A 16608-nucleotide genomic window follows, 5' to 3' on the forward strand; every position below is an offset into this window, starting at 1 on the left:
TGGTCCCCAGCTGAAGACCCTGCAGCCAATCCACATTGTATGCGGTCAGGTTTAGGCCTGCCTCAGGGAAAAGGACGCCCCTGCCATGCATAGTCCAACATAGGCACTGTAGGAGGTGCGACAGGCCTCAAGGTCCAGCAGAAAGACCACCTCACTGTAATGAATTATATAATTGATATTAATATCATTTTATATTAGTATTTGGTATTGAGAGAGGTATGTGTATTAGTTGTAAGGGGGTTTTCCCTACAGTGGTCAAGGCTGTGGGATTGCTGAATGACTAAAGAAACGATATCAGCATGATGAAATAAAACTGTACAATTCCTGTCTATTACCACTGCCACTTAACAGTAATAAGCACATATAGAATAGCTAAACATGTTGGAGAGTGTTGCTATTGAGTGACTATATTGTATTGCAGTAGGTAGCACTTCAAAGTTAATGTTGATCAAGACTAGGTAGTAGGGGTGAAATGGTTCAACTTTTTCCAATTCGGTTTGTAACGGTTAGAGTCATGGTTTCAGTACGGTTCAGTATGTGCTATGTTTAGAGAAAAAATATATGGTCAAATAAAAATAAAGAAAACAAGAATAATCTATATAACAACAAGCAACACCACAAATAAATACAATAGTACAATAGAGTAAAGATAAAAAAAAAAAGTATTTGTGGCATTGTTTTTTTTACGTACAGAAATTGAATAAAGCAAATGTAAAACAGTATTGCATATTTGACTGTATAAATTAAATATTAACCTTTATTAAAGTTACAAGAGTTTTTCAATCAAGAGCAGTGAGTGATTTATTTGTTGTTACTGTTCGATTAATATAAAGACTGTCACTTTAAGAGAATGCACTGATCCAGTGTACTGATGCAGTGCGTTCTGCCGGCTATGTCTGCTGTGGGATACTTACCAAGACGGGCATTTTGATATAATTTTTGTGTCAAATTGTCGATTCAAATACGATACTTAAGGGAGAGCTTAATATTTGTGCACCTTCTGATGTGCGGGTTTTGTGCTTCGGATGAGCGCACGCAGACATCTTTTCACTGCGTGCACAAGCTCGCATCCTCTGGCTCTTAAATGTTTAAACTGGCAAAGCTTAAATGAGTTTAAATTGAACACAGATATCAATGTGTGCTGTTCAGGTCTCACCTGTGCACGTGCACTATCAGCACCCGGTGACTGAATGGTTTGACCAGGTTTTTTTTTTTTATCGCTGTTGTTGTAATGTACTGGAAAGCCACAATGCGCATCCATCAACATAAATGTAGCGTATGGACCAGATCTGAGCGCCAACCTCCTGCTCTCTCTCATGAGGCCAATAAGGAAGTGACTAAAACTGTAATTCATTGACCGGCCGCTTGAGGCTGGCTGCAAAAGGGAGTCAATTCCATAGACTCCCCATGTTAAAATGCATAACTTTAAAGCAGAAAAAAACATGTTTACAGCCTGGTGCAAAAAATGATTTTGGTCTAAATAGCTAATTTTGCCCTTCATGACAACTGTGAGGGGGTGTATTTTTTTTCTAACTCATCCGTTTAAATTATATTAGGACTTAAAGTTCTACATAATTAAGGGCGTGGCCACTTGAGTGACAAGTGGAATGCCGATGCTGACACTGCCGTCATGCGAGGTGGGCGTGGCTTCAGCAAGTAGCTCCCGCCTTTTTGCCCATTTTTGATTGTCCTGGAGAGTCGCGCGGTGACGCGCTGCCTAGATGGCGACGGCCCGCTCTGCACACTTTAGGCTTCAAAAACACACTTCAGGAGTCTACGGTTGACGTCACCGACAATACGTCCATGTTTTTATACAGTCTATGACCAGATCATGATAACACATTCATTCTAATATTCAGAAAGATTTTTAATCTACTGACTGACCTCATGAAAATCACAACTTAGAGCTAATGAGTCAAATCTGCATCAAACTGTGCCATTGACACCTTTAGGAGCCTGTTTGAGCATCACCAGGAACACCTCTACATTCCTCGATTGGACTCATAAGCTTCAAAGATATCTTAATCAGTCAATGGCCCGAGCATGCAGAGGAAAAGACCTCCCCATGCCGCTCACACACACACACACACACACACACACACACACACACACACACACACTCAAACCTTTTTGCATTTAACTCAAAAAGGTTAATGTAAGCCATTGCAAATGTATATGATATATTCCTGTGTGTTTGTATGTTTCCCAGCTCATACCCACATAGCAAATGTCTTCTGGCCCAGATCTGGGCCACACAATGACTTTTGCCTCAGCCTAAGTACCACAAAGATTTGACGGCCCGGAAGTGGCCCAGAACTGGATTAAAGACTCGGGCCACACATGGGCCATAACTGGCCCCAATCTCAGCCAGTTAATCAGCCTTAGCTGGCCCTGATCGTTTTATTATTGGTGCCAATTCTCAGCCTTAAGTAAACCAGAATCCCCAAATCTGAGCCACACCTGAGCTTTATATAGCCCAGACCCAACCCAGACAGCAAGCAGTGTCGGCCCAGATCCGGCCCAGATCCGGCCCAAATGGATTTCACGCGGGCCAGATGTGGGCCGGATCTGGGCAGGATCTGGGCCAACAGTATATTGCTGTCTTGGAATTTTAATATTTCATATTATTACCTTGTATATTACTATGATTGCAATTATTCATTTTGTGACATGTAGACACAAACTATGCCAATAAAGTACATTAAACTGAATAGAAAATCAGACTTAAAACCCACACATCATGTAACTGTGAAATAAAAAAAACGTATTGCATTGGTTTTTCTATTTATTTTTATAAAGAACAAATCAACCAATAAAGAGTGATTGTATAAAGTATACAGTCTATATGAGAAACGTAACAGATAGACACATGTAACTTAATCATAATTATTTATTACAGATGTGACAAAGAGCAGTACCACAGTAGTCCAAATGACGATGCATGGCAGTTGCAGTCCACTCTGGCAGAATATAATAGTAGTGCGAGGAGCAGGGCATAATTTAAGTTGTTAAACGCTGAAAATACCATCCCGATCCACTCCGTCAAGGCGCGCGTTTCTCATTCAAAACCGCATCATAGGATACACGGCATGTCGCAATCTCTGACGAAACCGACAAGAGCCAATGAGCGTTTGATATCGCTGCCGTAAAACTTGGTGTAAAACTTCTTAACTGCACATTTTTAAACAATTACTATAGCTACAGAGGAAGGAGATACATATCGCCAATGAATGCGGTTTGAATTTGGATCTGTTCCTCACACCAAGTATCAAATGGATACAGGATTTAAATGAAAATAAAATACTGTCATGATCATTTTATTTAATGCTTGTGCATGACAGCATACTAATAAAAATGATGTGCCCCCACTCTCTATTATAGATCAGTGTGTGTCCCATGGTAAACCAAATAAATATTACATGATAATGGTTAAATACTCTCTCTTTCTTTTAATGTAAGGATTCAAAGATTATTTGTACCTAGAATAATAATATAAAATGTAATACAATTATAATTAAGTGCAGTTTAATGCACTTGACTGATTTGCTTAATTTTTAAAAGATATGTTTCCTTCTGTTTTGACTTGTCATTTCAAAGACTACATTTTAACAATACTACACTTCATTAAAATGTATGTGATCATTTAACCATTATCATGCAATATTGTATTTATCTTGTTTATCATGGGTCACATAATATGCTGCCAGATCTTAGCCTGACTGGACTTATCTGGGCCACACTCTTCCCACCAACAATCGGCCCTCATGTTGTTTGCCGGATCCCCGCCGTGCCGTCATTGCCACACATGGCCCAGCTCTGGCTGAAAGGGTACATGCCATTGCCGACAGGAGGCCAGCAGTGCCACCTTGAGGCCACATGTGGGCCAAGTCCGTTTGCTATGTGGGTATTAGTCAGGTTAGTTGACCTCTAAAATGCATCATACTACAACCCGAATTCCGGAAAAGTTGGGACGTTTTTTAAATTGTAATAAAATGAAAACTAAAGGAATTTCAAATCACATGAGCCAATATTTTATTTACAATAGAACATAGATAACGTAGCAAATGTTTAAACTGAGAAATTTTACACTTTTATCCACTTAATTAGCTCATTTAAAATTTAATGCCTGCTACAGGTCTCAAAAAAGTTGGCACGGGGGCAACACATGGCTAAAAAAGCAAGCAGTTTTGAAAAGATTCAGCTGGGAGAACATCTAGTGATTCATTAAGTTAATGGATATCAGGTCTGTAACATGATTAGCTATAAAAGCTTTGTCTTAGAGAAGCAGAGTCTCTCAGAAGTAAAGATGGGCAGAGGCTCTCCAATCTGTGAAAGACTGCGTAAAAAAATTGTGGAAAACTTTAAAAACAATGTTCCTCAACGTCAAATTGCAAAGGCTTTGCAAATCTCATCATCTACAGTGCATAACATCATCAAAAGATTCAGAGAAACTGGAGAAATCTCTGTGCTTAAGGGACAAGGCCGGAGACCTTTATTGGATGCCCGTGGTCTTCGGGCTCTCAGACGACACTGCATCACTCATCGGCATGATTGTGTCAATGACATTACTAAATGGGCCCAGGAATACTTTCAGAAACCACTGTCGGTAAACACAATCCGCCGTGCCATCAGCAGATGCCAACTAAAGCTCTATCATGCAAAAAGGAAGCCATATGTGAACATGGTCCAGAAGCGCCGTCGTGTCCTGTGGGCCAAGGCTCATTTAAAATGGACTATTTCAAAGTGGAATAGTGTTTTATGGTCAGACGAGTCCAAATTTGACATTCTTGTTGGAAATCACGGACGCCGTGTCCTCCGGGCTAAAGAGGAGGGAGACCTTCCAGCATGTTATCAGCGTTCAGTTCAAAAGCCAGCATCTCTGATGGTATGGGGGTGCATAAGTGCATACGGTATGGGCAGCTTGCATGTTTTGGAAGGCTCTGTGAATGCTGAAAGGTATATAAAGGTTTTAGAGCAACATATGCTTCCCTCCAAACAACGTCTATTTCAGGGAAGCCTTGTTTATTTCAGCAGGACAATGCAAAACCACATACTGCAGCTATAACAACAGCATGGCTTCGTCGTAGAAGAGTCCGGGTGCTAACCTGGCCTGCCTGCAGTCCAGATCTTTCACCTATAGAGAACATTTGGCGCATCATTAAACGAAAAATACGTCAAAGATTGAAAATTGAAATGAGCTCATTTTGTGCATAAAATTGTAAACTTTCTCAGTTTAAACATTTGCTATGTTATCTATGTTCTATTGTGAATAAAATATTGGCTCATGTGATTTGAAAGTCTTTTAGTTTTCATTTTATTAAAATTTAAAAAACGTCCCAACTTTTCCGGAATTCGGGTTGTATTTGTACCTTAGTTTGGGTTACCAGATAACCAGTTCATCATGCCATTCATAAAATATGCAAATCAGGTGTCAAAGAAACACTTTCTTGCTCAATCCAACCAAAAGGGGCTCTGGCAGTTTTCAGCAACTTTGTTGATTTACTTTGAAGCAGTCAACCCATGATTGAAATGACGAAGGTTTCACTCCTAACAAGATTCAACATGAACCTACGCATTATACATGCACCGGAACACTTTCCTGATCAACTACAGAACATATGCAAGTAACCGCTTGTTAACTATTTAGATACGCTTCTAGGCTTTGACCCCTTTTAATTATGGTTATGAGATTGTTTGATGGTTCTAAACAGGTTGTGATTTGGTTTATGAATAAATACTACCATGACTCTCCACTTTCTTGCACGTGAGCACTCTCTCTCTCTCTCTCTCTCTCTCTCTCTCTCTCTCTCTCTCTCTCTTTCTCTCACCCTATCCATGCCTTCGTTGCATTAGCATCTATGTTTAATGTGTGTACGTTTGTGTTTAGTCAGATGTTCCATGTTCCCCTGTAGTGTAGTTCAATAAACATCCATATGTATTCATGCTTGGTTGTCTGTGTTTGCTGCTCACAGGACGAGGTCACTTTAACATTCTGGTTTTGTTACATGATCTGGGAGCAATGTATTATTAGTAAAATAATTTTTCGTGGCCAGAGGAATAATTTTACATAGAGCATTGGTCTCAAACTCAATTCCTGGAGGGCCAAAGCTCTGCACAGTTTTGCTCCAACCCTAATCAAACACCCCTGATCCAGCTAATCATGGGTAGGATTACTAGAAACTTCCAAGCAGGTGTGATTTGGAGCTGGTTGGAGCTAAACTCTGCAGAGCTGTGGCCCTCCAGGAATTGAGTTTGAGACCACTGACTTAGAGTCAATAAACGATTAACACTGTCCACCCTGCGGATGAACAAATCATTTTATTGTACTATTAATGCTATGATGCTACAAGTAATTCCTGAAGATGAATGTAGTTAATAATAACCTGTTATGATTAATTATGTAAATCTCACTTTGAGCTAATTTGTTACATAAATATACATCAGCCTAACCCCCCTTTTTACGTGTTTTTTTATAAGAAACCATTTGAAAGAATACTATGACAAAGATATGACTTTCCTCAGTGGATATTCAAACTAATGTTTATTGTGAATATGAGATTGAGCTGAAGTATGAATGCTGTATCAGATGCAGGTAACACACTCACTCTGTCCGTCTCTGTTATAATAGTCTACATAATACAATGAGCTTGCAATGAAGCAACTCAGTATTCCTTTATTACTAGCTCTAAAGTTATGTTTTCGAATTAGCAACAGAGGCTTGGGCTCAGCTGATAAACTGTAAACTTGAGATTTGAGGAAGCACACAAACAGTGTTGTTTCTTATTTATTTACACACTTGTGTCATCAAACTGTTGTAGAAACGCAATATCACACCTGTAACCATGTGAAATCGCTCCATGCCGATATAGAGCGATATCACATAACTACGAGTGTGACATAGCTCATATATACAAAAAACATGTTCATCACTAATTGTGTGTCTTTATGCATGGGGGGTACTTCCAGGTCTCTAGCGATGAATCCCCTCCTGATACCAGAAGCATATATCATAGGAGGACAGCCGCTGTGCAGTCAACTAGCAGGACTTTCTAAAGGTCAGAAGAAGCTTTGCCAGCTTTATCAAGATCACATGCAGTTCATTGGAGAGGGTGCCAAAACAGGCATTCAGGAGTGCCAATACCAGTTTCGCAACCGCCGCTGGAACTGCAGTACAGTGGACAACTCCTCAGTGTTTGGCAGAGTCATGCAGATAGGTATATTTTTAGACAGATGTTTTCCATTTAACAGTAGGGGAGAACCGGGGCGAAAGTAACGCGGGACGAAAGTAACAAAGCGATTTTCTCAGAGCCTATTACTGCATTTGCATTCCCAGCTATGACGGTATATTCAGCATTCAATCCTTGATGGAGCTGAGAAATATCACGTCATTTCCTCATCATTTCCCGCAGTTCGGTCGGTAAAATTGTTTTCGAGTACAAAAAGTAAATTATTGAAGCGGTAATTTTTTTTAATTAGTTGTGTTGTTTTTTTTGTTTTATGTGTCACAGTAATGATCAATCTACAGGTTATTTAGTGCTTTAACACATCCTAAAGTTTGCATTATCAAAGTTTTTTAGTATAAAAGTAAATCAGGTTTAAATGCCAGGAGTTCCTGTCGGGACGAGAGTAACAGTTGTTACTTTTGTCCCGCTACAGTGACAAGAAGTATTTATTTTGTTCCGGTACATGCTATTCTGTGAATTTCTGTCTCTTGCATCATTTATTAAAATGTTTATGTCATATTATACAAAAAGAATATGTCTGAGTGAGGGTCAGAAAGACAAACAGTGGTCTGGTTTTATCCAGATGTTTATGAGAGAGCGTTTGTAGACATAGAGGAACATCTGGGCAGCTCCTTCCTTGCATTTACCTTAGTTATATTTAGGTTTTAGCCATACCTTAGCTTTTACACCTCCAGCTATGAATTTGCAGTGTTTTAATGCACATTTTGAATTTATGCATAAAAACAACTGGATGGAAACATGAATAGGCCTACTGTTACATTATGTTTAGAATTTATATTATGCCAATGTAATTTAATTATTATATTGTTCATTCTGTTGATTTTTTTTTTTATAAAAATACACTGAAATAAAAAAATAAAAAATAAAAAAATAAAGTTTGTGACATTTGATGAAACTTAGATTTAAAATAAAAATATAAATATAAATATGTAATTTAATATTTTTTTTTACAAAAATAAAAGACAGAATATGTTTGCAGTTACATATTTACAAGGTCATAATCAGGTATACTTAATAAAAATAAGAGTAACAGAAAATAAATCTAGCTTATATTGTTGTGTTACTTTTAACCCACCTGTGTGTTACTTTCGTCCCAACCGATGGGGTCAAAAGTAACAATGTGCAACTTATGTTCAAATTGAAATTATACTGAAGCCTTTCTACATTTCTACAAAATACCACCTGGTATTGATAGACCAGACTTATGAGTTACTGACCACAGCAGAAATATATCTCTGTCTACAACATTATCTTTTAAAATGATGTTTTTTCTGAAAAATGGTACTTTCGCCCCTGCTCTCCCCTAATTGATATTTGTCTAGCTGAAAAATGGACAAAACACCATAGAAGCACCTTGTGGCATCTTGTGTGGGAGTGTTGTTGTCTAACAAAACCAAGCTCAGGCAATTCAATTCAAAAGAAACTGGTTTCTTTTTATCAACCAAAAAAAAAGAAAGAAAGAAAGAAAATAAAGAAAAAAGAAAACCAACAAAATGTTTTGCGCTGCTGTCAAAACCTTATTTTCTGCTTATACATGCTATATATCTATTTTTTGTTATTTATACATGCTGATCTCTGAATGTCTAATTAGGTGTGCTTTCTTGTTATAAATGAGGAGATATGTCCACTAGGTGATGAGCTTATGTTATGTTGCTGAATTTACTTTACAAAAGTGATGTTGCAGCCAGCATTGTGATGCACCTAAATTTGTCTTTTTGGTTTCAAACAAAAACATATGTCTATTTAAACTAGTTTGAAGTTCCTTCACTTTTTACATTCTGACACATGAAAGCAATGCTACATAATGTATAAGACAGTTTTTCAGAACAATAATTGTAAAGATTCTTTCCGATTTGGTTAATGTTCATAGAATAAATATATTAGGGTAAACATAATAAATGATTATGATTTATTTATAAACTGTTGCTCATGAAAGCAAAGGTAAACAAAGGTAAATGTGAATTTCTTTTGGTGGTTGTTTGCTTTTGCAGGGAGCAGAGAGACAGCATTCACATATGCTATTAGCGCTGCTGGCGTGGTCAATGCAGTGAGTCGTGCCTGCAGAGAGGGGGAGCTGTCGAGCTGTGGCTGCAGCAGGGCCGCGAGACCTAAAGATCTGCCACGAGACTGGCTGTGGGGCGGCTGTGGTGACAACCTCAATTATGGATACCGCTTCAGCAAGGAGTTTGTGGATGCACGTGAACGGGAAAAAACGTACACCAAAGGCTCTATGCAGAGTGCCAGACTGCTGATGAACCTTCATAACAATGAGGCAGGACGGAGGGTAAGACATCTGTAACTATGTAAAGATTAGTCATTTTCATCTAAACTTGCACACATGGTCAAACTAATCTGCTGTGTTCTCTCTATTTTGTCTTATTTTCTAAAGATTATTTCTCTTGTTTAGACTCCTCAGCCACCTTTTAGGTATTTAGGTTATTTAATAATATAATATAATATAATATAATATAATATAATATAATATAATATAATATAATATAATATAATATAATATAATATAATATAATATAATATAATATAATAATACAAATAATTTGCAGTGGTGTCCTAAAATTAGGAGGCAAAGTTATTATTATTATTATTTTTTTTTTAGATTAACATGACTTAATGTACATATATATAATATATATATGTAATATGTATATATGTTGTATATATGTTTATATATATAAACATTACAATATAATATAAAACATTGCAATATAACATTTCTGTAATCTATATAGCCTACCAGTCAACAGTTTTTGAGCAATAATATTTTCATGTTTTTAAAGAAATCTCTTCTGCTCACCAAGTCTGCATTTATTTGATCCAAAGTACAGCAAAAGCAGTAATATTGCGAAATATTTTTACTATTTAAAATAACAGTTTTCTATTTGAATATATTTTAAATGTTATTTATTCCTGTGATCAAAACTGTATTTTCAGCATCATTACTCCAGTCGACTCCTGTCACATCCTTCAGCAATCATTCATAAATGCTGATTTGCTGATTATCAATATTTGAAACAGATGAGTATTTTTTATTTTATTTTCAGTATTCTTTGATGAATAGAAATAAAAAGCTTTTGCAACATTGTACACTATATCATTCAAAAGCTTAGAATCAGTATAATTTTTATTTTTTGGAAAATAAATTATAGAAATTAATACTTTTATTTAGCAAGGTTTCTTTAAATTGATCAAAAGTGATGATAAAGACATAATTTTACAAAAGATTTCTTTTTCAGACGAATGCTGTTTTTCGGAACTTTCTATTCATCAAAGAAACCTGAACAAAATCTACTCCGCTGTTTTCAACATTATCATAATAAGTGTTTTTTGTTTGTTTTGAGCAGCAAATCAGAATATCAGAATTATTTTTGAAGGATTGTGTGACTGGAGTAATGATCAGCTTTGAAATCTCAATAAATTACATTTTGAAATATATTCAAATAGAAAACAGTTATTTTAAATAGGCTAGTAAAACTATTTCTAAAGTTTACTGTTTTGCTGTACTTTGGATCAAATAAATGCAGGCTTGGTGAACAGAAGAGAGTTCTTTAAAAAAACATTAACAAGCTTACTGTTCAAAATCTTTTGAATGGTGGATACTATGGGCAACTTTATTTTTTCTCTAATTTCTATCTTTTAATTGGCTTATAAATCTATAACTTCTAGAAAATAACAAATAATAATGATTTGTTTATATACTACAAACATTTTTTATCACATTATAAGGCAGAATAGTTTCTATACTATAATAAATTCTATGTCAATTAACACTGCATTGTTCATATACTTTATTTATCACCTGCTTGGAAATGACTTGAAAAACCATATACAGTCCCAATCGTATGTTTAATGTCTTCGTGTTTCCAAAAGTTAGTTTTTCTGTGAAAACAACTGTTTTCATACAGCGATAGCTGGACGCTTTTGTCCATATTAGGAATTTCCTGGTTCGACTTTCTGCGCGAGAGCGTCCTCCGGCTTCGAGTATGAATGAAACACACACTGCATGAGTGTTTAGCGCTCCTTGATGTTCATCTCTCCTTCTGGGTCAGAATAAAATATCAGGTCATGCGCAGACTATTCTGTCTCTTTGAGTTTAAATCTATATTTATTCACAACAGCTCTTGAAAACCTCTATGCGAACACACTTTACTGAAATAGTGCAGGGGACAAATTTCTGTGATATTTAAAGTGGGGAGGACACGTCCCCTGCTTAATCTACGCCCCTGTTTCAGAACATACTTCACAACTCCTTGTTCAAGCTCTTGTTCTGTCCAGGCTGGACTATTGCAATGCTCTCTTGGCAGGTCTTCCAGCCAGTTCTGATAAACTTCTACAATTAATCCAGAAGGCAGCTGCAAGAAATTTAAGGCATTCGTGTTTGCCTATAAAACCACCACTGGCTCTGCACCCCTTTACCTAAACTCATTACTTCTGACTTATGTGCCTTCTAGAAGCTTGTGTTCTTCAAGTGAATGGCGCATTATTGTGCCATCCCAAAGAAGCACAAAATCACTTTCACTGACCTTTACAATAGAAATCCCCTCCTGGTGGAATGACCTGCCCAACTCAATCCTTAGCCATCTTCAAGAATCTGCTAAAAACACATCTCTTCCAACTTTATTTGACCCACTCTCTATTCTAATTCTATTCTATTCTTAAAAAATTAAAATTACCCCTTTTAGACTTGTACTCTATTTATTTACTAACTGCTTTTTTTAATTAAATAAATAAAAAAAGATCTAGATTATTTATTTTTTATTTTATTTTTTTATTCTATTTGTTTTCTTTTTATTATAAAATTTACAAAAAAAAAAAAAACTTGCAATGTGAGCTGCGTTAGACTACGTAAGTCTTTTTTTAGCACTTGCATATATCTTTGTTGATTTTGATTGATTTTGATTTTGAAGTTGCTTTGGATAAAAGTGCCTGTTAAATGACTAAATGTAAATGTAAATGTCATTTCTACATTAATTTGGAGAGTTAGTGTGGAATTATGACAATGTACTATAATAATATGTGATTAATCACAATTAATTTGTGTTCGGTTTTTTTTTTTTTTTTAGATTGTTAGCTATATATATATATATATATATATATATATATACACACACACACACGTGTGCTTGTGCCCCAAGATGCCACAAAAAAATCTTTGGATGGATCATGCTTGTTTAATCATTTCTCAACCGCTGTTGCTCAGTGTAGACTCTAGGCTGTATCTGGGACATTGATCAGAAAATACTTATTCTTTAAACATTTGCCCACAAAAGAGATACAGTAAATGCAAAAAACAAATACATAATACCACAATCAGAGCACGGATCCTTTTCAGGGAATATGTTTTTTAAATTAATATTGAAAGAGTTGGAATTTCAATGGTGCAGTCATGCAACCATGGTGTAGTTCGTTTAGAACCTAAATATAGCATTTTATTCCTGACAGTTTTATTTATAATTAAAAATTAATTTGTGTAAATTATTTTGAAGAACAAAAACAAGTAAGATCATTTTTTTCTGCAGTTAACCAAATCCAATAGAACATCTCTATTGACATTTTGTCGAGGGAACCAGGGTGATACTAAATACTGTGTTGGCGTACAAAATCACATTACATTTTATCATGGTTCTATTTAGCTAACAACCACTTTCTCTATCACAGATAGCATCAGATCTCGCCCATGTGTCCTGTAAGTGTCATGGCGTGTCCGGCTCCTGCAGCCTTAAAACATGCTGGTTGCAACTTGCTGATTTCCGGAAGGTGGGTGACGCACTGAAGGAGAAATATGACAGTGCTGCTGCCATGAGGCTGAACAGCCGCGGGAAGCTTGTTCAAGTTCACTCCAAATTTAACTCTCCTACCAGCAGTGACCTGGTGTACATAGACCCCAGTCCAGATTACTGTGTAGAGAACAAAACTACTGGCTCTTTAGGAACTCAAGGCCGCCTCTGTAACAAGACATCCGAAGGCATGGATGGCTGCGCACTCATGTGTTGCGGTCGAGGTTACGATCAGTACAAGACACAGCTGGTTGAGCGCTGCCACTGCAAGTTTCACTGGTGTTGCTACGTCAAATGCAAACACTGTTCACGAACAGTTGACCAGTTTGTGTGCAAGTAGTAGCACAAGGCAAGTAATAAGAGCATGTAAGAGAAGTAAAAACAAAAATTATTTTATAGAGCTGAAATCATTATGAGACTGGTTTCGTGCTATGAATTTCTAAGTTGTAAGTACAAAGCATCTAAACTGCAAATATCATTTATATATTTATTTTTTGATAAATATGATTTTGAAATCCTCTGATTATGTAATATCAATGAAAACAGCCTGAATACAGAGCCTTTCAGTAGGGTAACTGAACATTCAGATGAGAAACCGTGCTGCAAAAAAATAAAACATAAAAATAAAAAAACCTTTAACTGTAAACCTTCAACTTCATTAAAACCAGATAATTGTATTTTTGAATAAGACTTGTTTTGAAATTGAGAAAATGTCTTAAATGTTCAGTGGTTTCTAATATCACTCAATTTTTGCTAATAAAACAAAATTAATCCATTTTCTAATGAGATTCACAATATATTCTCTGAAAAAAAAGTTTTATCTAACATTAACTTTTCAAGTGAAAATATCTTGATTTACAAAGAACAAGATAATACAGAAATACAGGTAAATTAGGTTACAACACAGTTAACTTATCACTGTTAAACCGTGTGCAGTGGTGGGGCATCTCCAGGACATAAGTGAGTCAACTGCATAACAAAACATGCATAGTTACTGTGTAGTTACCACTGTGTTCTTTAGTCTGACATCATCTCACTCTTTGTGGATTTGCATTCAAAATCTAACAGATTTTATGCAACATGTTTTCTGCAGTAAACAATATAATTTCTGTACAATACCTTCACATGGTCACAGTAAATAAAGTCATTAAAGAGAATGTATGTTTGCGTCTATTCATTCACCCCAGCTGACTTCAGATGCAGTTATGGTAACACTTTACAATAAAGGTACATGAATAATCATGTACTAATATTGAATTAATATTTACTTTGACATGAACTCTTGATTAGTGAAGACATAAGCTAATCATGAACCTGTGAACAGCTAGGCTTAAACACAACTGGTGTCATAAGAATCTGACTTAATTACATGTTAGTACATGTTTTATAGTTTATGTATTACATCTCATTTATTTGTAAATTAAATCAAACAGTCTCTATGAAATGAAGGTATAACACATTTGTTGACTTTTAAATACATTTTCACAATTTAAAATATTCATGATATAATTATTTTCACTGACCCTCCTTATCAAAAAAAGTATAAACTATATAATAAAAAATAAAATAAAAAGTGGGGGATAAATCGTACTTATATGACCGCCATCAATTCGTAGCAGTGAATGAAGAGGTATCATGTCGATCACAAATGCAGTATGGAGTACCTCAAGGCTCAGTACTAGGGCCGCTACTCTTCACGCTTTACATGTTACCCTACTACCCATGTACCCTTTATCATCAGGAAACATGGTGTTAGCTTTCACTGTTATGCTGATGATACTCAGCTCTATATTTCTTCGCGGCCCGGTTAAACACACCAATTTGAAAAACTAATGGAATGCACAGTTGATATAAAAAAACTGGATGAGTAATTTCTTACTGCTAAATTCTGAAAAAAAAACAGAGGTGTTAATTATAGGACCTGAAAACTCTGCTTGTAATAACCTAGAACATTCTCTAAGACTTGATGGCTGCTCTGTCAATTCTTCATCATCAGTTAGGAACCTAGGTGTGCTATTTGATAGCAATCTTTCCTTAGAAAGCCACGTTTCTAGCATTTGTAAAACTGCATTTTTTCCATCTCAAAAATATATCTAAATTATGGCTTATGCTCTCAATGTCAAATGCAGAAATGTTAATCCATGCATTAATGACCTCAAGGTTAGATTATTGTAATGCTTTATTGGGTGGTTGTTCTGCACGCTTAGTAAACAAACTACAGCTAGTCCAAAATGCAGCAGCAAGAGTTCTTACTAGAACCAGGAAGTATGACCATATTAGCCCGGTCCTGTCAACACTGCACTGGCTCCCTATCAAACATTGTATAGATTTTAAAATATTGCTTATTACTTATAAAGCCCTGAATGGTTTAGCACCTCAGTATTTGAATGAGCTCTTGTTACATTACAATCCTCCACGTCCACTGCGTTCTCAAATCTCAGGCAATTTGATAGTACCTAGAATATCAAAATCAACTGCGGGCGGCAGATCCTTTTCCTATTTGGTGCCTAAACTCTGGAATAACCTACCTAACATTGTTCGGGAGGCAGACACACTCTTGCAGTTTAAATCTAGATTAAAGACCCATCTCTTTAACCTGTCTTACACATAACACACTAATATGCTTATAATATCCAAATCCATTAAAGGATTTATAGGCTGCATTAATTAAGTAAACCGAAACTGGGAACACTTTCCATAACACCCGATGTACTTGCTACATCATTAGAATAATGGCATCTACGCTAATATTTGTCTGTTTCTCTCTTATTCCGAGGTCACCTTAGCCATCAGATCCAGTCTGTATCCAGATCAGAGGGTCACTGCAGTCACCCGGATCCAGTACGTATCCAGACCAGATGATGGATCAGCACCTAGAAAGGACTTCTACAGCCCTGAAAGCCCGGAGACCAGGACAACTAGAGCCCCAGATACAGATCCCCTTTAAAGACCTTGTCTCAGACGACCACTGGGACAATACCACAAAAAACAGATCATTCTTCTGCACAATCTGATTTTGCTGCAGCCTGGAATTAAACTGCTTCTTTCGTCTGGCCAGAGGAGAACTGCCCTATAATAATTGCTGTAAATAGTGTTCATCGTCTGCTTGACTATGTCTTGTATTATTTTTTCTGAAAATTCCTGTCATATGCAAATGAACTGACAGTCACCACTGATAAGCTTTTACTAAATATTGTAGACATAATTTTCTGTAAAGTTGCTTTGCAATGACTTGTATCAGAAAAGGCCCTATACAAATAAACTTGAATTGAATTGAATTTTAGAGGAGTGCGGGGTGATTAGAGTTCAGGGCTCTCACAGCCTGTGGGAAAAAGCTGTTGAGCAGTCTGGCGGAGTAGTCTCTGATGCTCCGGCACCATTTTCCTGATGGCAAGAGCTGGAAGAGACTGTGGGAGGGATGGGTGGGTTCCTTCACGATCTTGTTGGATTTGCTGGAGCATTTGCATGGCTTTGCTGGAAAATGTCCAGGATGGAGGGGAGAGGGGCACCGATGATCTTTGCAGCTGTGTTCATTGTCCACTGGAGGGTCTTGCGGTCTGCTGCACTACAGT

The 16608-nt window shown here is 36.6% G+C and overlaps 1 protein-coding gene across 1 annotated transcript in view; it reads left to right on the plus strand.

The window, feature by feature from the left end:
• wnt5a (wingless-type MMTV integration site family, member 5a) overlaps window positions 1–13641 on the plus strand; it is a 36453-nt gene extending 22812 nt beyond the window's left edge. Inside the window, exons 3-5 of the mRNA XM_059502994.1 lie at window positions 6967–7214; window positions 9236–9528; window positions 12918–13641. Of these exons, the coding sequence (XP_059358977.1) occupies window positions 6967–7214; window positions 9236–9528; window positions 12918–13376 (1000 nt within the window). The 3' untranslated portion in view covers window positions 13377–13641. The remainder of the gene's footprint in view (window positions 1–6966; window positions 7215–9235; window positions 9529–12917) is intronic.
• Window positions 13642–16608: the final 2967 nt, after the last annotated feature.

This window comes from Carassius carassius, chromosome 21 (assembly GCF_963082965.1).
Source record: "Carassius carassius chromosome 21, fCarCar2.1, whole genome shotgun sequence".
NCBI lineage: Eukaryota > Metazoa > Chordata > Actinopteri > Cypriniformes > Cyprinidae > Carassius > Carassius carassius.